Source organism: Leopardus geoffroyi, chromosome E1 (assembly GCF_018350155.1).
Source record: "Leopardus geoffroyi isolate Oge1 chromosome E1, O.geoffroyi_Oge1_pat1.0, whole genome shotgun sequence".
In the NCBI taxonomy this organism is placed as follows: Eukaryota; Metazoa; Chordata; class Mammalia; order Carnivora; family Felidae; genus Leopardus; species Leopardus geoffroyi.
In genome coordinates this window covers 3,366,351-3,390,205 of record NC_059330.1, presented here as the reverse complement: position 1 = coordinate 3,390,205, position 23,855 = coordinate 3,366,351, and the positions used below count along the sequence as shown (strand labels likewise).

Genomic DNA, 23,855 nt, shown 5'->3' with positions numbered 1-23,855 from the left:
AGACAGACATGGCTTGTAAGTCCAAGTGTTGACTAGAAAGGACAGAGGAAGCTCTCCCGAATTCCTTTCCTCGAAAAGACCCGTAAAAACAGACACAGAGGAGAAAACTGACTAGAAAGGGAAACAGACCTTGTCTCACGGCCGGTCTGTAAGAAATAGGCTTTGATGACTTAGAACAGCAGTGTGTTTAAGGGCTCAGCTGGGCTGGGGTTCCAGAATAATTGTGAGTCCCTAAAGAGGATTCTGGCTCTTTTATAAAGAATTCTGTGCTTAATTTTTTTTTTTTTTTTTCATTTTTGTTTTAAATATGTAACTGTGTTGGAAAACGTGACTTTCTCAAGCTGTCCCTTGGGAAGTCTTGGCTTACCAAGACACTCAAGGTTCCAATTCTGGCACCGTCATTTACCGGGTACCGTTATACCCTGATCCACAAGCACACCCACTCAGAAGAGCCTGAGCCACCTTTGGAGTGTTTAACTTATAAGCCCAAATATCAACTACCGCGTGACAAGAGGGGAGGGTCTTGTAGAAGGGGCCCAGCAGCAGGTGTATCAGGCACCTGGTCTGTTCGGGGCCAAGAGAAGGAGAATTCTGTTTGAGCCTGCTGAGGCCACCAGGCACAGCACGGTGGTGGGGTCCACTCTGCATCTTCAACCCCCACGAGTTCCGGAAGGGGCCGAGACCTTTACCATTTGGACCAAAGAATTCTAAGTCACATGGGTCTGTAGTGTGGTCAAACATTGTAATAAGCAGTGCGGGGAAGGCTATAGTGAGACTCGTACTTTCATACACGCAGGGTATTATAACTGGCACAGTCCTTTCGGAAAGCAACTTGGCAACACGTTTCAGAGGTCAGAAAGAGGTTTATAGTCTTTGATCCATCGACTCCACTTCCTGAACCCTAACCTAGATAAATAATCCAAATTACAGAAAAAGTGACGTGCACCAAGTTTTTCATTGCAAAAGTATTTAGGGTAGCAAGAAAATAATGCCATGTGTCCACAATAATACATTACAGAGATCTATCAGAAGGAATATTATTACAGGTAATAAAAAGATGGATATTATCCAAAGGTATAAACAGATTTTAATATACAAAAAAATTGCATCAGCAAGGTTTATTAGATGATTTAGCGAACACTTACCAAACATTTGGAAAAATACAGAGTGAGATTCCTAGCACATACCATACAGCATACGGAATTCTAAGTGGATTGAAGATTTACATTTAAGAAAATGAAGCTTCAAAAAAGGAAGGAAATATGAATCTTACATGGTGTTTGCACACAAAAGCAAAAATCCATAAAAGACAAATAAACATTTCTAATACCAGGGCATCAGAAGAAAATCTATACAAGTAAAAGACACACAACAAGTTTGAAAAAAGATTTACCACACAAATGAAAAAGAAATGTGTAACCAGGAGCACCAGGGGTGGGGGAAAGGTGGTCTTAGAGGTGATGCAGCAAAACAAATTCATTTATAACATTATAGGGTAAAAACATTAGGAGTAAAAACATACACGCTATGATTTCCAAGTACAAAGAGAAAAATGGTGTTAGGATAAGCATTGTCACGTTAGCTGTGGTTGCGTTCATTTGGAGGGGGGATATTGTGAGTGTTTGGTTTTTTTTAAGTTGTATTTCCCCCATTGTTTCCTTGTGGTTACGTTGCCTGTCACGTAAGAAAAAAAAGAAAGTGCAGAAAAAGGAAGCACTGCTCTGTTCTGCACCTGTGATGAGCCTCACGCTGCTTTCCTGTCCCGTCCACAGGTCCAGGAGAAGGGCACCTATGACCTTCTCGCCCCCCTGGCTCTGCTTTTCTACTCCACTGTTCTCTGCGTAAGTTCCGGGGCGGGCTAGCTTGGGGAAGTGAGAGGGGACAGGGAGGGACGGTCTCCATGGGGACAGAGCCCTCACACCTCCGGAGACAACTTAGGATGTGTGTCAAGCCACGCCCTTGAAATGGGTGTCAACCCTCTGGCATCAGAGCAGCCCCCATAACTCCCTGAATGGCTAGAAACAGGCTAAATATACAAAGCCTCTGATGGCATCAGAGCGGCCATATTGAAAGGCCTCCATAAGTCTGTGCGGATGCCATGCCGCCTGGTGTATCCAGGCTCCTGTGGAGGGGACTGCTGTCAACAGCCTGTTCACGAGCCAGGAAACAGCTCCTGCTGAGAGATCTTAGGTCCACCTTATTCTGTACCCCAGGAGTCCATGTCCCCCGGTGTGATCATCCCGTATTCACCAGACCAGTGGCATCATCAGATGACCGTACGTACATGGAACCAATCCATGCAAAGCATAAACGTTTGCCTCAACGAGAGTATTGAAAGAAAGGTAGTTTAGGCATCAGAGACCATTACCCCAGATGAGTTGCGGCAACGGCACCATTTAGGATGACCCCCAAGGTGACAGCTTTTCAGAGGGGCGCTCTCGTGCATTAGATGTTACGTGTGGTAAAGTCACGGCCCTTACAGTAGAGGTGCCTCTGGGTGCCATCTTTACCATCTGTAAGTCACGCCCTGTGGGTAACTTCCGGTTCTTTCTGCCCTCGTCCTTGGACACACTGCTGCCAGGAGCAGTGTGCCTTCTGCGGAACGTATCAGAAAGGAGCAGGGTATGTTCTAGAATATCGGTGAGCTCTCTCTTACCCAGACGTCTCTGCTTGCCTCTCCCTTTCCATCCCAGACACCACACTTCCCGCCAGATTCAGATCTCCTCCTGAAAGCAGCCAGAACCTACCACCGCTTCCTGACCTGGCCTGTTCCCTACTGCAGTATCTGCCAAGAGCTGCTCACCTTCATTGATGCTGAACTCAAGGCCCCAGGTGAGTGTTGAGGGGGGCAGGTGCACAGGGCCGGGATCTCCCCTTCCTGGTGCATGCAGCATCGGATGGCTGAGAGCAGTGAACACAGGAGGTGACTCAAGGAGGAATCCTTCGGGGTTCAAGGCCAGGAGACCCCACTACGTGGTCTTTGCCTGTGCTCTGCTTTGCCAGAGGGTCTCTGAGACTGCCCAGGCCAGACAGAGAAGCCCCCACAATACTGACGACAGGCCCTTGCTTGTTCTCTTTGCCTCAGGATCAAATAGGGAAATGATGTGTGCATAGATTGGGTCCTGGCCGGGGAAGCGGGGGGTGACAGGAACAGGCAGGTTGATGGGTGCCCTGACAGGTGTGGACAAGGGCCTCGTGCTAAGTTTTCACCTGTGGGGTCTGAGAAGTAAGTAGGAATCCTCGAAAAATTGCAAGTGCTATAATAGACATGAAAACGAGGTCCTAGAAAACGGTTACAGAGCAAGAGAAAACCTAATTGGTAAGATTTACTGTGAGGTGGCCTGATAAAGTAATTCATCAACAGCAGTCGCTCCAAACACTGACGTCACATAAACATCTCAATAGATGCCCCTAAAACGTTTGGTAGAATTTGACATTCGTTCCTAATATTTAAAACCCCTCTAATACGTGGAAACTAGTAATACACGGGAGTGTTCTTAATAAGGTAACAGCCCGCAGCGAAATACTAGAGGCATTTCCATTTAAGTCGATAACCTTCATCTTTGTGCTTACAAGTGTTTTGCCTATGCAAAAAGGCAAAAATAAAGACTACTTCCTCTTTTGGAAAGATAATTTAATTATGCAGAAATCAAACAATTGCTTATCTGTCAAGGCCAAGAGAATCACCTAAAGAACTGTCAGAACTAGTAAACAGGTAGCTAAGAGCTTTTCCGTATAATGTCATTAACCAGTAAGAAAACATAGTTGAGGGGGAAAAAAAGAAAGCAATTTATAACAGCAACTAAAAATACAAAAGAAGAGAGATGTGAGTAACCTACATAGAGAAACAAACTTAACTGAAGGATACGTAATTTAAGAGACATGTTGCCAGATTGAATCAATATTGTAGTAACAGCAGGTGTCGTGGAAATAAATGTAACAGTGATTAAAAGAAATACCAACAATATCTTTTTTTTTTTTTTTAATTTTTTTTTTCAACGTTTATTTATTTTTGGGACAGAGAGAGACAGAGCATGAACGGGGGAGGGGCAGAGAGAGAGGGAGACACAGAATCTGAAACAGGCTCCAGGCTCCGAGCCATCAGCCCAGAGCCTGACGCGGGGCTCGAACTCACAGACCACGAGATCGTGACCTGGCTGAAGTCGGACGCTTAACCGACTGCGCCACCCAGGCACCCCCAACAATATCTTTTAAGATTTAACAAAGTAAAATCTATGTGAGAGAATAAATGCTCTCTGGTAGCATTTATTCATGCATTTATCATGTATTTATGTACTCTTAACAGTCTAAGAATGGAGTATTTCCTTTACTAGGTCTGTTACAACTATAACTATAAGGCTTAAATTATTAAAATAGTGCGCTATTGGTATAAGAATAGATAAGTTAACGGAACAACGTAGAATGGCTAGAAACAGGCGAAATATAGAAAGATTTGTTCTATGACGAAGCGGCATCCTGAAACCAGTGATGAATAAAATCAGTCATTTAATAAATATTATTATTAAAAATGACTTATAATTCTATCTCAAAAAAACTGTAATAATTCTATTTCAAACATAAAATCAGTTGCAGGTAGATGAAAGGTTGAAGTGGGGAAAACAAAACCATGAATATCATAGAAGAAAACTAGGTTACATGAACCACCTAGAGTGAATAGATACCAAACATGCCTGCCCCCAAGGAAAAAAAAATAGAAAAGGCTGACAGATTTGAGAGCATAAAATTCAAAGCTTTTATGTAGCTATTCAGCCACTAAAGACGTAGATACAGAGTTACCCAGGGCAAAAGATGTTGAGTAATTTGTTGAGTAAAAATGCTGGCCCCCCGAAAACTGTATGTTATAATCCCATTTTTGTTTTTTTCTTTTCTTTTAAGAGAAAATGCATCAGGCCCTATTTAATGCTCGCAGCGTTTAATTCTTTTCCTACACATTAAACACACACAGGACAAGAGTACTACGTCTTATTCCCCAGCAATCCGTGGACCCTAGAAAGCTCAGGACCGCAGCTTTGTGTGTAAATTCCTTTGGAGGGACTCCTGACTTCTTTCTGGAATCCTCTGATTTGTCTCCTCCTAATCAAGTAGCAGAGCTGTCCTCCCCGAACCAGTCAGCTTCTCTGTCTTCTTAACCAATCAGTGTATCTCTCTCCTCCCAGCCAATCAGCTGGGCGGTCTTCTCCCAACCAATCAGCTTGTCTGTCTCCTGCCAGCCAATCACCTGACCTCCCTGCCCAACCAGTCAGCTGTCTGTGGTTACGAAGGCTCGGAGCAGGCACTGGTTAGGCTTGGCCAATGCCAAAGCCCACCTGTTCCTGGGACCTCGCCGCATGCCAGAGGCTTGGGTGGAGGAACGAAGAAATCAGGGAGGCCTCAAGGAGAAGGTGCTGTGTGAGGAAAGGTAGTCAGGCACACGAGGAATAGACAGCTTGCCAATCTGACTTTCCAAGGCACCCTAAGTGAACAAGCCAGTTTAGGGTCATTCTCTTTCATTCCCTTCTTTCCAACAGCTCCCCCAGACCAACAGATCTGTGTTGCTTCTGGGCGTCTTGCCAACGGCCAGAATTCCTTCAACAAGAATGTTGAGCTTTTCTTCCCTTCTCTAATTTAGACAGAAAGGATTTAAAATGCAAACACCTTGGCAGGGCCTTCAGTCGCTGATCAAAGATCTAAGTGACTCTTACTTGGAAATGGATAAGGGAGATGGAGGGCTGTGTCACTTGCACGCTGGAACACCGCTTCCCAGTTTCTGGTAGAACCGGCTGACTCTTCTCCCCTGAATGCACGCTATGCCTTGAGATGTTTTGGGGACGCCGCTGAGCAGAGACTGTGTTCTGGGCAGCCCAGCGAGCAGAGGTGGCGTGGAGGGCTGGCTGGGAAGGGTGAAGGGCGGATGCTGGGGACGGCGGGGTTCTACGCCTAGGGGACGAGAGCCAGGCAGAGGAGGAACTGGAGGCAGAGATGGAATGAGGGTTCTTGGACTCCAAGCAAGAGGACCCTGGGAACCCCAGTCACTCACTGCTGAGCACCTTGCCCTCAACAGTGCCCGGGGACCGTGTGACGCCTCCGATGTCCTGGTGATGGCAGAGAAGGCAGATGCCTAGAGAAGCAGTTTATGCCAGGCCGCCTGGGCTCACAACTTGTCCCCTTCCGGGGAAAGCAGAACCGAAATAGGAAATCATGAACTCTTTCTCACGGCAGAGAGTCGTTTTCAAGTTTAAAAAAAACAAAAAACAAAAACCTAACTTGCGCAAATGTATAGTAAGCCTTCGTGGAAGACACGTTGCGCTCGTTACTGAGGGAACCAGCAAGATGGAGAAGTGGCTTAAAGGATGGTATGAGACCCTTGATTGAGGGAGTTGCTCACAGGGGGCGCCTGGGTGGCTCAGTCGGTGGAGCATCCAACTCTTGATTTTGGCTCAGGTCCTGATCTCACAGTTTGTGAGTTCGAGCCCCGCGTCAGGCTCCGTGCTATCTGCCCTGCTCTCTCTCTCTGACTTTCTGCCTCCCATAAATAAATAAATAAATAAATAAATAAATAAATAAATAAAATAGATGATAGATAGATAGATAGATAGATAGATAGATAGATAGGTAAAGTTTTGAAGACAAGTTCCTCATAGAAGCGAGAATAGGTTTGCAAAATTAGATACGAAATTAGTTGAGATGATAGAGGAGGATAACGCCATACCCTGCGGGGTTCCCTTTTCTACCGAACAAAAGTCAGTTCCCTCATCTGACGTCCCCGGGTTCGCCTCCCGTTTCCAGAACCTGAGCCCTGCCTGATTCATCAGTAGCGAAGAGTAAATTAAGCTAAATGACCCTTCTCTGCATGACCCTTCAGTGGGCTTCTTAGAAAGTGCTTTAGTGAGATTTTCGTTTCGGCCTGTGGGACTATCGTTGCCTGATTCCTGAGGGCCCCCACCCACAATCCCCCCCCCCCACCGCCCCCAGCTGAGGGAGGCAGTGGGGCGGAGGCCGGAGTGGAGGCCACGGGAGAAGCTGAGGCTGAACCACTCAGCAGAGTCACCAGTACTTGGTCTGAGGCCACCGTGGCCTCACATCCTGGAGCTGTGAGGCCTTTGGCAAGACATTTCTTTAATTTACAGGAGCTTTTTTCTTTTTTTTTTTTTTTAACCTCATCTGTAAAGTGGGAGTATAATAATGCCTCCTCCCTTAGAGCAATTTGAAGGTGAATGCTGGCCTCCGTGGATCTCACATTGCTGAGGGCAGTAAGGATAGGGCAGCGGTACCTTGAGAGACAGGTCCTGATCAGGTTACGGGGTGAAGATGACAGGGGACCATGGACCCTTCACCCAAGGAGCCGTATGGAGCCAGTTGCCGTGGCGATGAGTGAAACAGCCGATCCTGCTTTGATGTGGCTGGGTGGTGGAGGAAGTGGGCAGGTTATCAAGCCTTCGGGCCTCCCCCTTCTTCCTGACTCCACCCCAATAGGGTGGCCTGGCTGCCTCCACTCTGGGGGTGGCAGGAAACCTCACGTCAGTGCCACCGGGTCCTGCCCACCGCAGCCCCTTGGATTCAGCCCACATGTTTGTCAAATATTTACTCCAAGCCCCTGCCAGCTGTGTAGACCACACCGCTCACCTGCAAAGAATGTGTCTGTAATCCCGGGGGGCGACAGGGGGCATCGTATGTGTGAGTCACTGTGTGGCCTTCAAAGCCCACAGACCTCGGTGGCTGCACCCCCCCTGCCCCGATCACAGCCCTAGGGGGTGCAGGGAAGAGTAGTACTATTCCCACGTCAGACCTGAGAAAATGGAGACTCAGAAGTTTCATGTTTCTTGCTGTCAAGTCGGGTGTGAGGGAAGGAGGAACATGGGCGGGCTGTGGTATGACCTATGCTTTGTCACTTACTAGCTGGTTTCCTCGGACACGTGACGGGGGCTCTCCGAGCCTCCCGGTCAAAAGTAGGATCGTGGGGCGCCTGGGCAGCTCAGGCTCAGTCGGTTCAGCGTCTAATTCTTGGTTTTGGCTCAGGTCATGATCTCACAGGTCGTGGGATCGAGCCCCGTGTTGGGCTCTGCACAGACAGCTCGGAGCCTGCTTGCAATTCTCTCTCTCTCTCTCTCTCTCTCTCTCTCCCTGTCTCTCTGCCCTCCCCTGCTCAAACTCACTCTCTCTCTCAAAATAAATCAACACTAAAAAAAAGAAGGACCATCGTTGTTGATGGTGATGATGATGATGGCGATGGTTGGGTTGGTCTCATCTGTCCTCAGGAACCTCCCCCCACCGCCCCCCGACCTGGATATTTACTATTATTCCCACCTTCCAGAGGATGAACCTGAACTCCAGACATTGCCTACACTCACGTAACTGACAAGAGCTCCACTCCCTTGAAGCTATGTCTGTTTGATTCCCAAAACCATATCCTTCGATGCCAGCAATGTATTCTCACATCTGCATAGAGCTATTTTTTTTTTTAATTTTTTTTAACATTTTTAAATTTTATTTTTGAGACAGAGCATGAACGGGGTTGGGGCAAAGAGAGAGGGAGACACAGAATCGGAAGCAGGCTCCAGGCTCTGGGCCATCAGCCCAGAGCCTGACGCGGGGCTCGAACTCACGAACCGCAAGATCGTGACCTGGCTGAAGTCGGACGCTCAACCGACTGAGCCACCCAGGCGCCCCTGCAGAGAGCTATTTCTATGCCAAGAGGCACAGGCAGACCATTGTGCGTGACTGGAAAATCCTGCGCTGTCCCAGCTGCCATTTTTTTTTTTAATGTGTATTTACTTTTGAGAGAGAGAGAAACAGCACACGAGCAGGGGAGGGGCAGAGAGAGAGGGAGACACAGAATCAGAAGCAGGCTCCAGGCTCCGAGCTGTCAGCACAGAGCCCGATGTGGGGCTTGAACTTGTGACCACGAGATCATGACCTGAGCCAAAGTCGGACGCTTAACCGACTGAGCCGCCCAGGTGCCCCATCCCAGCCGCCGTTTTGTAAGCACTTTCCTCCCTGGGCCATTTCTCCTGCTGCCTTTGACCTTCTATCAAAGCAGGTACAAACCTGGGCTCGATCACCTCTGCCCATCAACTGGTAGCCGGTGAATTCTGAATATTCTTCAGTGGCAGTAAGTCTCCCTTGGGATCTTAGTGATCATAGACATTTATATTTCATACTTTTTTTAAGTCTCTGACGATGGAATAAAAGGCATAGATCCCTTGAAGCAAAGTCAAACATCGTTGACTAGCGGGTGGGGGTTTTAGTCACAGAACGTCTCACCCCAAATGCATAGGTGTCCCAGGAGAAACTGAGGAACCATTACAGGGTAGAGGAGGCTAGGCTACATGCAGTGTGGGACTCTGGATAGGATCCTGGAACCGAAAGACAACATCATGGCCAAAGATAGACTTCTTGTATCACAGAGTCACGGGGGAGAGATGTTGGGAAAGGAGGGAGCAGCTGTTCCAGAAACCACAGGGCGTGATGAGTTAGAAGTAAGCTGGTTGCCCAAAACAGAAACCCCAGAATAATAGTTGTGGCAACTCAAAGGGGTTTATTTTTTTTTTTTCTTACATTAAAAAAAAAAAAAAAAAAATCCCAGTGGAAGGCAGCCCAGGGTTGGCACAGGGCTGAACATTCCAGAATCATTTCTTTTTTCTGTTTCACCATCCTTAGCAGGAAACATTGCCCTCAGTGTCACTTCTTGGTCTAATGACCGCAGGAGCTGTGGCCATCATGTCCCCGTTCCAGTTAACAGAAATGAGGAAAGGGAGGTTGCAAATGGGGTCTTCCAGAAGCCCCCACCCAACACCTGCAAGGGAGGTCAAAAAATGTGATCTATCAACCTGTGCCCCTTGGTGAAGAAGAGGGAAGTGTGTTGGGGAGATGAGAACAGGTCCCCGCCATGTGTGACCCACTAGTAAGAGTGGCCCGGCGGAGCCGGACTGGGCCTGTCGGGGGGCGGGGACCACCGGCTGGGGCAGCAGGGTCACGCCTCACTCCCCCCAGGCGTGGTGGCCCTGCAGAGCTGGAGGCCATCCCGCAGGCATCTCCGTGGGTTCTTCCAGACTCTCTGTAGAACGAACCAAGGACCTGAGTCCCGGTGACTCCGTGAAACCAGGTGGGGCTTGCTCAGGGGCTCCTTGTGTGCAGGCAAGGCCTTTGAGCTTTCTTCCATGGCAAAAGGAACGTGTACGGAAGGGTCAAGAGACCTCACTTGGCTGTGTGTTCTGAGGTCTGGTGCGGGGGGGACTGTCGGGGGGTGAGTGATGTCTCCACTACAGCATTTCACTGGGGGGCCTGCAGGGGGCCAGGAGGGGAGCTGGCCTCTGTCACTCACCCAAGTGGCCACCAGATGGTGTCCCAGGTCCCGATGGCAGTAGCCACTGTTTCAGGGACTTTCCCATCAAAATAAGCATAACTTCAACCTCTGAACATGTGACAGTTACCTAAGAGAAACATCAAACAAAAGGCCCCAAATCAAAACAGTTAGGTCCTAAATTAGAATAGCATGACTAGTAATTTTCCACCATTGATGACACAAAAACTGTGGCCTTTCTGTTTACAGCTGTCTCTGACCCCGGTCTTGGCTTTGCACCTATCCAGGGGGATTGCCTTCCTCCTCCCGGCCCACACCCAGTCGCAGAGGGGCCTTGCCCCCTGACAGGGGCCCCATTGAGGCTGCCTGCCCCCCTGAATCCCAGCCCCTGCTTCTGGTGCCCTTGTCGGTGAGGAGGGCCAGTGTTGTTTAACCTTACCGTGGTGGATACACAACCGAATCCTTACTGTCAAGGCTCTGTTTTCCAGCCGCGGACCTGGGTCAGGTCGCAGGAGAAAAGGAGAGACTTTGGGCTGCCGAGGCAGATGAGGCTGGAGAGAAAGGCTTGGGGGTGGGGGTGTTGTGGCCAGGGGCAGGGACAGGACCCAGCCTGGGAGGGACAGGGTCAGGGAGACCCAGCTGTCCTAAGAGCCCGTGGGAAGCCAGGCAGGGGCGTGGAGGGCCGTTGGAGACCCAGCTGGGGGCCCGCACACCCTTGGGAGGGCCCCCGTGCCTCCAGATGGCCAGAGAACTCCTAGGTGACAGCAGGCCAGCCGCCTCGCAGCCTCGGGCCCTGTGCCCACCGTCTCAGAGGAGTGGATCTGCACGGGGCCTGAGTCTCGTCCCCAGGCCCCCGACCTCCTTGGCCAGTGCGGGGTCACAGCGAGGCACGATAAACCTACTGACGCTCGTTTGTTTTGGCAACAGGAATCTCCTACCAGCGGCTGGTGAGGGCCGAGCAGGGCCTGTCCATCAGGAGTCACCGCACTTCTACCGTGTGAGTGCTCTCGAGGGGGGTCCCACATTCCCACACCCATGCCACCCCCCCCCGTGCATCTGGCTTTCCCTCCATCACTGCACCCCCAAATCCCCAGCCACCAGCAAAGCCTTCAAGAGGACGAGGAACCCCTTGGGATAGCTGGTGACGTTTGGTACATAGGTTTGTTTCTCTGGGCTGAGAGGCTTTCCTCAGATTGCTAAACGGCTCTGAGACTTAAAAACGAAACAAACATTAAAAACCACCCGCATCGATCATGCCAGGTACAGGGCAAGGATAACCTCGCTCTACCCCCCGTTTTCAGATGAGGAAACTGGAGGTCAGAGAGGCCAAGTGACTTCCCGAAGGTCACACAGCTACTGAGTGTCTGAGCCAGGATTTAAACCTCGGTCCTACTCAAAAGCCCACGAGCTTTCTACGATGTATTTCCGCCTGTTACTAAAACAGCATTTTCCGGGGCGCCTGGGTGGCTCAGTCGGTCAAGTGTCTGACTCTTGATCTCGGCTCAGGCCATGATCTCACGGTTCCAAGAGTTCGAGCCCCACGTTGGGCTCTGCACTGACAGCACGGAGCCTGCTTGGGATTCTGTCTCTGTCTCTCTCTCTCTCTCTCAAAATAAATACACTTTAAAAAAAATTAATAAATAGCATTTTCCAAACCATTTTGACTAGGACCTACAATTAAAAAAATGCATTTTTAAAATTTATTTATTTATTTATTTATTTTTATTTATTTTTTTTTTTTCAACGTTTATTTATTTTTGGGACAGAGAGAGACAGAGCATGAACGGGGGAGGGGCAGAGAGAGAGGGAGACACAGAATTGGAAACAGGCTCCAGGCTCTGAGCCATCAGCCCAGAGCCTGACGCGGGGCTCGAACTCACGGAGCGCGAGATCGTGACCTGGCTGAAGTCGGACACTTAACCGACTGCGCCACCCAGGCGCCCCTTATTTATTTTTTTAATTAATTTATTTTTTTAAGTCATCTCCACACCCAACGTGGGGCTCGAACTCAAAACCCTGAGATCAAGAGTGCCGTGCTCCACCAACCGAGCCAGCTGGGCGCCCCTTAAAAAATGCATTTTATATGAAAGCCTGCTGTACACACACACACACACGCTGAAACAAGCTTTAAAAAGTGAAACTCACGAGGCGCCTGGGTGACTCAGTCGGCTGAGCGTCCGACTTTGGCTCAGGTCACGATCTCGCGGTCCGTGAGTTCGAGCCCCATGTCAGGCTCTGGGCTGATGGCTCAGAGCCTGGAGCCTGCTTCCGATTCTGTGTCTCCCTCTCCCTCTGCTCCTCCCCCGTTCATGCTCTGTCTCTCTCTGTCTCAAAAATAAATAAATGTTAAAGAGTGAAACTCACCCCTACCCCCTAGGATGGGCTGTGTCTCAGTCTATTCTATTTTATTTAAAAGGCAGCTGTGATTGTGATCCCCCAGAATGATTCCATTATCCACTCATGGGTCCCGGCCGGCCAAGCATGTGGCTGCCGTTTCACCCGAATGCTCGAGAGCCCAGAGACCCCGGCCCTCTCACAGCGCCAGGGGCTCGCTACACATTCACACCGTAGAGCAAACACTTATGAGTTCCTCCTAATAAAAACAAACAAAACAAGCCCGAGGCAGGCTTTGGGAGAGGCAGAGAGGATACAAAAATGCTTCCGTGTCGTGAGTAAACAACGCTTACCCCAGGGCTGATCACCAACCCCTCTGCACTTACCGAGCTCCAGGCATTGCGGGAAGTAAAGCATACTATGATGTCCAAGTGTCACATCGGCCCCTGGAGAAAGGGATTTGTCAGATCTGGGGCCCAAAGAGGTTAGCAGGAGGAGCTTAGAACAGAGTGGTGGTCTCGCCGTCGGCAGGAGGGAACAAGAGGGCGGAGAGAGCACGTGCCCGGCTGGTCCCGTCCGAGGACTCAGCACGGGTCTCTGGAAGGAGTGATCAAGCACTCAGTGAAGGAGGGTGGCCCAGTCACTCATGCAGGCCTGCCCCCTTCTCCTTACAAACAGAGAAACCGACATTAGTTTCCCCCTTGCACGATGGGTGCTCTGGCAGAGCCCGGTCCCGACGGCACCTGCTTCTCTGCGCCGGGTTTAAACACCGCGCAGGCCAGTGAGGACGGGAGCCGTGCGGACAGGCCATCCTGAAACATCTACAGCTGGGACAACCGGGATGGCTCCAACACACTTGGAGAAAATGCAGCGGCGGGCGGTCGGTGCGGGTGAAGTGAGAGCAGTCACCTGCGGCTAACTGTTAACTGAGTGACACCTTGGGGGTTCGCTTGGGCGTGGCTGAGATTTTCCATGACGTAAATGCCGGCTCGGAGCCCAGGGTCCGGCGACGGGACACGCACAGGTGGCTGGGTACACGCTCCCGTCCCATCCCCGTGAGACCCTGGGAGGTGGCTCTCCCAAGTTCAAAAAGAAGTTCCACTTGCAAAGGGTCTTTGAAAATACTGGCTGCAAACTATCAAAAGCAGACCGTAAGCTTTCCCCTCGGAACTGAGACCCTTGAGCCCCCGGCCCGGCTCCTGGCCGCAGGCCCTGCCGGGCGAGTTCCGAGGACCGCCAGACGTGAGGTGTGTGGCTGTGCTGCCCTCCCCACAGCCCCGTCTCTGTGTCCCCAGCACCGTGCTGTTGTTGAACCCGGTGGAGGTTCAGGCCGAGTTCCTCGCCGTGGCCAACAGGCTGAGTGCACCCGGCCACTCGCCCCACAGCGCCTACACCACGCTGCTCCTTCACGCCTTCCAGGCCACCTTCGGGGCCCACTGCGACCTCCCAGGCCTGCACTGCAGGCTGCAGGTATGTGCCCGGGGCCCCTGGGGTTTATTTAGCATCACTCCCCCCTCCCATCAGAGCAGAGTCCCTCTCTGGCTCTGTCCCGGTGCTGCCGTCTCCCGGGTACGCCAGCCTCCCCCACCTGGGCCAGCCCGGCCCCTTCCCCTCTCTGGGCCGCAGCGATGAGCTCGGGACTAGCACTCCCCGCCCCCCCCCCTCCAAGTTGGCGGTGCTCTGGCCCTGGTCTGGGCCTTTCTCTGGCGCCCGTGTCCCGAGAAGAGGGGCCCCGGGCAGGAGGCCCGGCTCCCTGGCCAGCTGTGAGTGCAGGTGGGTGACAAGGCAGGGAGGAGACCGGTGGGTGCTGCCGTCGGCGAGACCCCAGGACCTGGAGGAGTGGGGCCGGTGAGCCACGGTTCGGCAGCAAGCCCGTCTGCCCCTGGGGTTTCAGTCCAAGAGCCTGGCCGAGCTGGAAGACATCTTCACGGAGACCGCGGAGGCACAGGAGCTGGCGTCCAGCATCGGGGACGCGGCCGAGGCCCGGCAGTGGCTCAGGACCAAGCTGCAGGCGGTGGGAGAGAAAGCCGGCTTCCCTGGTGTCTTAGGTGAGGCTCTTGGGAGAGCGGGGCGCGTCTTCCCCACGGCCAAGTGAGCATCCCAGCCGGCCAGTGGGTCTGCTCCACACAGTCCTTCGGGGACCCCCGGCTGTCGTTACCCTGGTGTTAGGGCTGGCCGGCCGTGGCAAGAGAGAAAGAGAGTGCTACCTGGGGGCGGGCGGCTTCGTTTTCCCACCAGAGATCACGCAGAAGGATGCAGTCCTCACGGGTCCCTTTGGAGGCCACGCCTCCCCCCCAAGGAGCCTAGAAAACATCCTTTCTGCAGCTCCGCCCCTTCCAGGAGAAGGGACGCGGTCTTCCGTCACCCATGCCCGAGGAGACAGTGCCCTCGTGCTCCTGTTCGGGCCCTGTCAGGGGAGGCTCGGAGGCTGAGTTGACCGCATCCGCACAGCCTGTAAAAAGGCCTGGCACCTACCTGGGCTGCTTGAACGGAGGGTCCTCGGGCTGCGAGCCAGGTGTCCCAGCTTCCCACTGAGTCTCGTGTGGCCCGTGCTGGCGTCTTGTCTGAGACCCTTGCAGCCCTCACCGCCTGTCCCCCTGTCGTTACAGACACGGCCAAACCCGGCAAACTCTGCACCATCCCCATCCCGGTGGCCAGGTGCCACACCTACAACTGGAACCAGGACAGCTTCGGTGAGCCCCTGGTTGGGGCCCTCGCCGTGCCTGCTCCCGTCCCCCAAAGCGGCCAGGGCGCTTCCTGTTCCCGGATCTGTGCACCCGCTTCCCCCCGGGCCCCGCCAGCTGAGCAGAGCAGGGCGAAGCGCTGAAGTCCCGGGCTGCTGGCCTTTAACCCCCCCCCCTTCCGCCCTCTTCTCCTCCGGGCGAGTCGGCCTGAGCCTGTCGCCCGTCCCCAGGGTGTGCGAGAGGGCTTGCAAGGGCCCAGACACCCAGACGGTGCCTCCCCTTGCAGACGTCCTGCAGGAAATCCTGCTCCAAGAACAGGAGCTGCTCCAGCCAGGGATCCTGGGGGACGAGGAGGAGGAGGAGGACGACGACGACGACGACGACTTGGAAACGGAAGGGCGTTGCGCCCAGAGGGACTCCCTGCTCTCCACCAGCTCCGCCGTCTTCCACGACTCCACCCTGTCCCTTGCCTCGTCCCAGGCCTCAGGGCCCACCCTGTCCCGCCAGCTGCTGACCTCCTTCGTGTCAGGCCTCTCGGACGGCGTGGACAGCGGCTACGTGGAGGACAGCGAGGACAGCTCCTCCTCGGAGTGGCCCAAGAGGCCTGGCGGCCAGGGGCGCCGGCTCCACCGCCGGCCGGGGCAGAAGTTCAACAGGATCTATAAACTGTTCAAGAGCACGAGCCAGCTGGTGCTGCGGCGGGACTCCCGGGGCACGGAGGGCGGCGCGGACACAGCCCTGCCCCTGCGGCGGGCGGGGAGCCTCTGCGGCCCCCTGGACGGCGCGGCCCCGCCGCCGCCGGCCTCCCGGCCCCAGCGCTCCCGCTCTCTGCCGCAGCCCAAGCTCAGCGCCCAGCTGCCCAGCTGGCTCCTGGCCCCCGCCTCCCGCCACCAGCGCCGGCGCCCCTTCCTGAGCGGGGATGAGGACCCCAAGGCGTCCACGCTCCGCGTCGTGGTCTTCGGCTCCGATCGGATTTCGGGGAAGGTGGCTCGGGCCTACAGCAATCTGCGGTGAGAGCGGGGGCGGGGGTGCGGGCGCCGGGGCGGGGAGGTGGGGGGGGGGGCCGGGCTGCGGGCTTAGGGCCCTTAGCGTCCCCGCTTCTTACCACCTTCTTCCTCTGCCAGGCGGCTGGAGAACAACCGCCCCCTCCTCACGCGGTTGTTCAAACTCCAGTTCTTCTACGTGCCCGTCAAGCGGGGCTCCGGCGCCTGCCCCAGCCCTGCGAGCCAGACGCCCCCACTCCCCGCGGACTCCCCCAGGCAACCCAGCCCTGCAGTACGTCCCCAGCCCCGCGCCACGCGCCGTGGGGGCGCAGAGTGGGCGCCATCCATCGCCTGGGCCTCGAGGGGCACCTCGTTCTGCGCGAGCCTGGCTCCCAGGAGCGGCCCCTGCCCTGCGCTTGGGGGCGGCCCTTGGCAGCGTGACGTAGACTAAAAGCTGTTAGACTTCTCTCGGGGGCCGGTGGGGGGAGGCTCCGCTTGGGGCCGCGGAGGGTGCGCAGGGCTGTGGCGCAGGGACTGACCCTGGACCCTCCCCCAGGAGCTGGAGAGCACCAATGATATCTCCCACTACCTCGGCATGCTCGACCCCTGGTACGAGCGCAACGTGCTCGGTCTCATGCACCTGCCGCCGGAGGTCCTGTGCCAGGTCGGTGGCCCCCGCGGGGCGGGGGGGGGGGGGGGGGGGGGATCCAGCCTGGAGCCTCCAGGGAGGACCAGGAGGTCCTTGGAATTGAGCGGGAAGGGTGGGACGGAGGCTGGGCTGTGGGTGTCCCCCCCCCCCCATCCCGAGCATTCTGTCCTGCCGGCCACCTGCCACTCTGGCTCCGCCCCCCACCCGCAGCAGTCTCTGAAGGCTGAGTCCCGGCCCCTGGACGGCTCCTCCGCCCAGCTGCCCATCCTGGCGGACATGCTGCTCTACTACTGCCGTTTCGCCGCCCGGCCCGTGTTGCTGCAGGTCTATCAGACCGAGGTGAGCCCCGCCCCCCGACGCCGGCGCCCCCGCCCCGCCCCCTGCCCTTGCAGCCCGCGGCCTCGAGCCGAGGGCGGCGGGGGCTGCCCTCTGATGCCGCCCGCGCCCTCCGCAGCTGACCTTCGTCACCGGGGAGAAGATGACAGAGATCTTCCTCCACTCCCTGGAGCTGGGTCACTCTGCCGCCACACGTGCCATCAAGGCTTCGGGTGGGTGCCGCCTGGGCCCCAGGGGGGGACACGGGGCCGGCGAGGGGCCCCCCCCGAGACGAGAGGGAGTGACAGGCTGTCTGTGTGTCACAGGTCCTGGCAGCAAGCGCCTGGGCATCGATGGGGACCGGGAGGCCATCCCTCTAACACTACAGATTATTTACAGCAAGGTGAGGCCGGTGCTGGGGGCCCGGGCCCGCTGGGGTCTGCTCCTGCCTCACCCAGAGGCAGCCCCCTGTGTTCCTGGGCCCCAGGCTTTCAGCGGGGAGAAGGGGAGGGAGGGGGTGGACATCCTTCTCCCCTCCAGGGTTCTCTCCCCCCACCCCCCGCCCCCACCCCCCAGATGTGCTGGGCAGCTCCCAGCTGCAGGGCCGAGGGTGAGAGGGGCAAGGGTGCAGTGTCCAGAGGGAGAGCCGAGGGTCTGCAGGGCTGGGGTGCCCCGCGGGGTGTGTGGGAGCTGGGACCCGTGTCAGAAGGGAACCATAGGATTTGTGGGGTGCAGGTGGGAGGGGTGGCATGGGTCTCTGAGCATCACACCCGGGGTACAGGCCACGAGAACCTTGACCTCAAAGTGGGGACACCCCCCCCCACCCTCTTTCCTTCCTTCTTTCTTTCCTTTCGCCATTCGAAAGATACTCATTTAGCCCCTACTCATGCTGAGCTCTGCTGGGGAGGGGAGACAGTGGTGAGCAGAGAAGGCTAGGCCTTCTCTGCGACTTTCCTGGAGGAGCAGGACAGGAAACAACAGAAGTGGCCAGGAGAGTATCAAAGAGCGGTGAGGGGTGACAAGGCGGTAAAAGGGTTGATGGGACAATGATGCTGAGGCGGCTTACGTGTGGCGGCCAGGGAAGCGGGCAGGAAGGACTGACTACTCACGGAGCACTGCGTGTTGGGTGTTGGGGGAATACCTCCCATGCCCCAGACCGGGGGATTCCCAAGAGTCATCAAGTGCTCACAAGTCTAGAGGGAGCGGTAGACATTGCTTAGATGATCCCACATGATACATAATTACAACTGTGACAGGTGAAGGAGAGGTTCACGGTCCCCTGAGAACCTTTAAGAGGATCATTCAACCTGGTCAGGAAGGCTACACAAGGCTTCCCTGAGAAGGGACATTGAGTCAGCACTGGAAAGAAAATGAGGAGTTAGTTAATTAGGCTAAGAAGAGAGGGATATGCTCTCCAGGCAGAGAGAACGGCATGTGCAAAGGTCCTGTGGTGAGAGGGAACATGTCATCACAGGGCACTGAGGCAGGCCAGAGGGGCCAGAGCAGAGCACCCGGTGCATGGGTGAGGCTAAAGGAGCTGGCAGGGCCACAATACCAAGGGCCTTGATATTTGTCCTTGTCCCAAGAGCCGTGGACACCCTTTGAAGGGGCTCAAGTTGGAGGTGCGGCTGGGGGATGTGTGCCATGATTAGATTTGAGGTCTGGAAGCTCCCTCGGTTTGGAGGGGTCCGCAGGGGATGCGGGAAGGCCAGTTAGGAGGCTCCAGAGTTGGTTGTCCGGGAAGAAATGTTGGGTGGCCTGCATGGGGGTGGCGGTCGGTTCTGTGAGCAGCAGGGCGTAGGGGCAGATCAGAAAACGGGAGGCCCAAACTCCTGGCTCTCAGTGTTCCGGGACCAGAAGCGGCCCAGGTCCGATGCGGGGAGGCCGTGAGTTGGGGGCAGGTCGAGTCTGGGCGCCCTTGAGAGACAGGAGGAAGTGAGAAGTGCCGTTGCACGGGTGGGCCTGGCCTCAGGTGCAGGAGGGAGATGGGTGTGTAGGTGGCCTCGGGGAAGGAGCACGGGAGGCTCGTGCTTGGAGAGACTAGTGGGGCGGAGAGTGGGGGGCCAGGAGGAGGCACCCCGAGCCCCGGGCCGTGTGATGGCAGGCAGACAGGCCTCGGCCAGGGGCAGGTGGGTGAGGCGGGGGCTGCAGACAGCAGTGAGCACAGCCAGGCACTCCTATGAGGTCAGGGGAGCCGAGGACTGAGAAACACACTTGCATCTGGCAATGCGGAGGTCCCGGTGAAAGAGACGCCCAGACCCCAAGAGGGGGGGTTCCAGCCTGGCTCTGGCCGGGGCCTCATGCCCGTGGGCCCCTCTCCTCCTCCCTTGGGGCTCAGCCATCACAGAGATAACCCTTTGAGATGCTCTGAGCTCCGGAGCCCTCCGATCCGTGGACCGGGCCAGGCACCTGACGCTCCTTCTTGGAGTCGTCGAGGTCTATACGGGGTCAGACGGCTCTTGGTGCGCGAGCTAGCAGACTCGGGTGAACGCGTGCCACCGGTGGGTCTGGAGCCACGTCTTCCGAGAGCAGGTAGCGGGCCCCGGGGGACCCCGGCTGAGAGGGTGCGGCCCCGCTGTGTTCCCAGGGGGCCATCAGTGGCCGAAGCCGCTGGAGCAGCATGGAGAAGGTGTGCACGTCCGTGAACCTCAGCAAGGCCTGCCGGAAGCCGGAGGAGCTAGGTGAGCGGGCGGCGGGGTGCAGGTGGCGGCGGGGCGGGTCCCCGAGCCTGGCCTGAGCCGCCCCCTGCCCCTCAGACTCCAGCATGGAGGCCCTGACGCTAAACCTGACCGAAGTGGTGAAGAGGCAGAACCCCAAGTCCAAGAAGGGCTTCAACCAGGTAAGGGCACCCCTCTCTTCGCGGCCATGCGGCCCGCGGCCACGGCCCGGGGCGTGTGCAGGTGCCTGAGGGTGTGCGCATGCGCGAATGGATGAGGTGCGGTTTGGGGTGCGCACTCCGTGGGTATCAGGGGAGGAAGGAGGGCCCTGGGGAAGGACGTGTCTGCGTGCAAAGGCTCCCGTGTCAGGGACCCCAGGCCTCGCGAGGGGGGCAGTGGGCTTTGTCGGGGGGGGGGGGGGGGGGGGGGGAGGGTGGCGGGGCTTGTTTCTTCCAGACTCGGGGAGGGTGGAGGCCGGGGAGGAGGCAGGCAGGGCCTGATGGAGGCTGTCAGCCCCTGAGAGCTGCTGCCGGGCTTGGGGACAGGCCTGAGGGACAGAGCTGCCGAGGGCTGGAGTTCGAGAGGGCCGGCGATCGGGGCTGACGGGGGCCTTGCTTCCAGATCAGCACGTCACAGATCAAAGTGGACAAGATACAGATCATCGGCTGCAACGGCTGCTCCTTTGCGGTGTGTCTGGACCAGGACGAGAGGAAGATCGTGCAGAGTGTGGTCCGGTAGGAAGGGGGCGTCCAGGGAAGGGGCGCACTCCTGCACCACCCCCTGGGACCCCGGAAGGAGCTGCAGGGATGCGGGGGTGGGGGCTGCCCTTACCTCCCGCCTGCCCCACAGGTGTGAGGTCTCGCCCTGCTACAAGCCCGAGAAGAGCGGCCTCCGCCCCCAACCCCAGAGGACCCCCGACCAGCCGGCCCAGGCCGTGCCCGACCTCTGCTCCCTCCTCTGCCTGCCAATCATGACGTTCAGCGGAGCTCTGCCTTAGTGGGGCCCTCACCAGCGGGCGGGGAAGCCTCCTGGGAGCCCCTCCCCACGCAAGGGGGGCGGCCGTGAGGGTCTCGCTCCCTGTGGGGAACTGAACGGCCCTCTGTTGCATTGGGTCCTGCTGTGGGTCCCTGCGGCTGGCAGGGGCTTGGCGGTTTCTGGGTCCTCGGGGCTCTGTTTAGGAAGGACGCAGGGATTAGGGAGGGCGCGGCTGGCCACGCAGCCCCTCAGATCCCTCACGTAGACAGGAGAGGGATGGAGGGGCTGACCTCCAAAGGCACCGGCCACTAGTGTGGTCTGAGATCCTTTCTGGAAAGATCTGAGCCTCTGGTGCTCTGGGGTGTGGTTTAGGCCTCCTCTCCCAACGTTGGCCAGGCCCCCCCTCACTTTGTCAAAGACTTGGGGAAGCCTTTATATCTGTGGTTCAGAGTCCCCTCTACTCTGCGGTTCAGGTGGGAGAAACGAGGATTAGAATTTCTTTCCAGACCTTCAGTACCCCACCCCCACTTCTCTCTCTCTCTCTCTCTCTCACACACACGCACACACACACACACGCACGCAAATTCCCCGGGTATTCTGAAAAACAGCACTAATCCTTTACCTGCCTGCTGTCAGGACATAGAAGACATTCTCTTGCGAGCCCCTTTCTGGGTCTGAGAGCTGGGGGGACAGGACGGGCACGGATTCAGGAGCAGCTCAATTACCTTCTAGCTGAATGACCAGAAGGAAGTTAATTAGCCTCTTCCAGCCTCCACCTCCTCGGCTCTACGACCTTCGACCTTCGGGGGTTGAAAAGAAATTGTCCGCAAGGTGCCTGGCCCGTGGCTGGCTCATGGCCAGTGCTCAGGAAAGATTAGCAGCCTCACCCTTAGGCGCCGGCTCCCCTTGTGTGGCGCTGGGACATTCTCACGGCCCCTGGGACAGTCCTCATTCATGCCTTTCCGATTCATCATTGAAGCAGGACCAAGACTGAGGAGGTGGGGAGGGGTCAGTTTTACCCTCCGAAGGAGGAACGACCTTGGTGGGGACAAGAGGAGGGTGGCATGGGAGTCCCCAGCCTTTGCCGACTTCTCTCCCAGATGGGACCCCGTGACCCCCGCTCCCGTGTCACTCCTCAGGCTGGTGCACATTATGTGCGGAGTCTTGCAGCCCAGAAGGTTCACGGGCACCGTTCTGGTGCCTGGGCGAGATCCCAGAGCGGGTAGATCAAGAGCCTGGCTCTTCGGGGCTTCGTGCCTGGCTGGGGGCAGGGCAGGGGGTGGGGGGGCGGAGAGGGTGGCAGAACGAGAGAGCCAAATATGTTAAAGCCTCCAGGTCGGAGCGGTTTGGAAGGAAGCAAGTGCGCGCTAGGGTCATAGGGTGGAGGGCAGGGCTGAGGACCGGGATTTGGACGGTGGGGGTGGAGGGAGGTGACTGTATCCCGCCCAGAGCCCCTCCGTTGCCTCCTCCTGCTTCACCCGCTCCAAAGCTGGTGGGCTCGCGGGAGCCCCTGAAATGCCAGCCAAGACAGCCTGATGGAAGTGAACAGAGCTGTCCCCCCCCCCCCCGCCCCCACCACCTGCCCCCAACCAGCCACCTGTCCATGTTCCAGGCTCCAGAGAGCAGCCGACCGTATACCCTTGATAGTTTGTTGTTGCATGAACAAGTTCTACTACAGGATAAACAGATATCCAAGAATGAAGACAGTTTAATATTATTTTCGAATAAAACGTGGTTAGTCTTGTACGCGATGACCCATGGTTCTCTCGCCGCACGACGATTAACTTGCTTCGTTCGCATAAACCGCTTCACAGGCAGCAACGATCAGGCTTCTTGGGGGGCTGTTGCTTGTAGCTTTTTGGAGCTGGAGAAAATGTATTTGTGCTGTAATTTTCTCTGACGCTCTTCCGTCTAAGCCTCATCGTCCTGCTGAGAGGAAGGAGGTGAGCTCATCGCTGGTCGTGGGAAGACACCTGTTATTTGGGAGGAATACGTAGGCATCACGCTCGCAGCCCGACCCCCGGGGAGGGAGGAAGAAGGAACCATGAGATGCTCTAGGTTTGGCCCAGCTAGCTACTGCAAACACTGAAACACGCCTAACACACCCAACACGCATCCACGGGACATCCAGGGATCCCTTGATCCAGGTGGGGCTCCCCTAACGGCCTGGGAGGTGTCTGTGCTGCCCAAATTAAATCGGCCCAAATCCACGACACCCATTAACCCAGGGATCCCAATAAACTCAGCAGCCCTCACTCCATCTGGAGGCCAGGACTTCGCTTCTGATACTCTTTCCAAAGTCCCATAGCCCCCATTCGAATCGCGAGGAGAATACCAGACAAACCCAGACTGCGGGACCTTCCTCTGTGGGCTAATCTGACTAGTACCCTTCCAGGAGGTCATGAAAACAAGGTAGGACCGAGAAACTCCTAGAGCAAGGAGAAAGGGAACCTGAACGCTAAATGCAATGTGGTACCCTGGATTGGATCCAGAAACAGAGAAAGGTTAACGAAAGAACTGGTGAAATCCCATAAAGGCTGGAGTTTTGGTTTTTCAATTTTTTTTTAAGTTTATTTTGAGAGGGAAAGAAAAATGTGAGTGGAGAGAGAGGGAGAGAGGAGATCCCAAGCAGGTTCCTCACTGTCAGGGCAGAGCCCGACACAGGGCTTGAACCCACAAACTTGTGAGATTGTGACCTGAGCCAAAGTTGGGTGCTTAACCACCTGAACCACCCAGGTGCCCCTGGAGTGTAGTTTGCAAAAAGCAAAAAGCAAACAAAACCCAAACACACACACACATGAAACACACAGGCACCTCATTGTAAGACTCCTGGGGAAGAAAAAGGTAATGTGAGAATCTTTTTTTTTTTTTTTTTTTTTTTAAATTTTTTTTTAACGTTTATTTATTTTGGGGACAGAGAGAGACAGAGCATGAACGGGGGAGGGACAGAGAGAGAGT

At 55.7% G+C, this 23,855-nt stretch overlaps 1 protein-coding gene across 5 annotated transcripts in view; it reads left to right on the top strand.

Moving 5' to 3' along the window:
* PIK3R5 (phosphoinositide-3-kinase regulatory subunit 5) overlaps positions 1-22,643 on the top strand; it is a 71,047-nt gene extending 48,404 nt beyond the window's left edge. For 4 of the 5 annotated variants that reach the window (XM_045490392.1, XM_045490393.1, XM_045490395.1 and 1 more), the window contains exons 4-19: positions 1,773-1,841; positions 2,694-2,832; positions 11,228-11,297; positions 13,930-14,104; positions 14,529-14,682; positions 15,244-15,327; positions 15,605-16,328; positions 16,443-16,593; positions 16,858-16,965; positions 17,161-17,289; positions 17,405-17,498; positions 17,592-17,668; positions 19,853-19,946; positions 20,022-20,104; positions 20,544-20,656; positions 20,772-22,643. In XM_045490392.1, coding sequence (XP_045346348.1) covers positions 1,773-1,841; positions 2,694-2,832; positions 11,228-11,297; positions 13,930-14,104; positions 14,529-14,682; positions 15,244-15,327; positions 15,605-16,328; positions 16,443-16,593; positions 16,858-16,965; positions 17,161-17,289; positions 17,405-17,498; positions 17,592-17,668; positions 19,853-19,946; positions 20,022-20,104; positions 20,544-20,656; positions 20,772-20,919 — 2,412 coding nt within the window. In that variant the 3' untranslated portion in view covers positions 20,920-22,643. The remainder of the gene's footprint in view (positions 1-1,772; positions 1,842-2,693; positions 2,833-11,227; positions 11,298-13,929; positions 14,105-14,528; positions 14,683-15,243; positions 15,328-15,604; positions 16,329-16,442; positions 16,594-16,857; positions 16,966-17,160; positions 17,290-17,404; positions 17,499-17,591; positions 17,669-19,852; positions 19,947-20,021; positions 20,105-20,543; positions 20,657-20,771) is intronic. The other variant, XM_045490396.1, reaches the window with a different exon arrangement.
* The last annotated feature ends 1,212 nt before the right edge of the window (positions 22,644-23,855 follow it).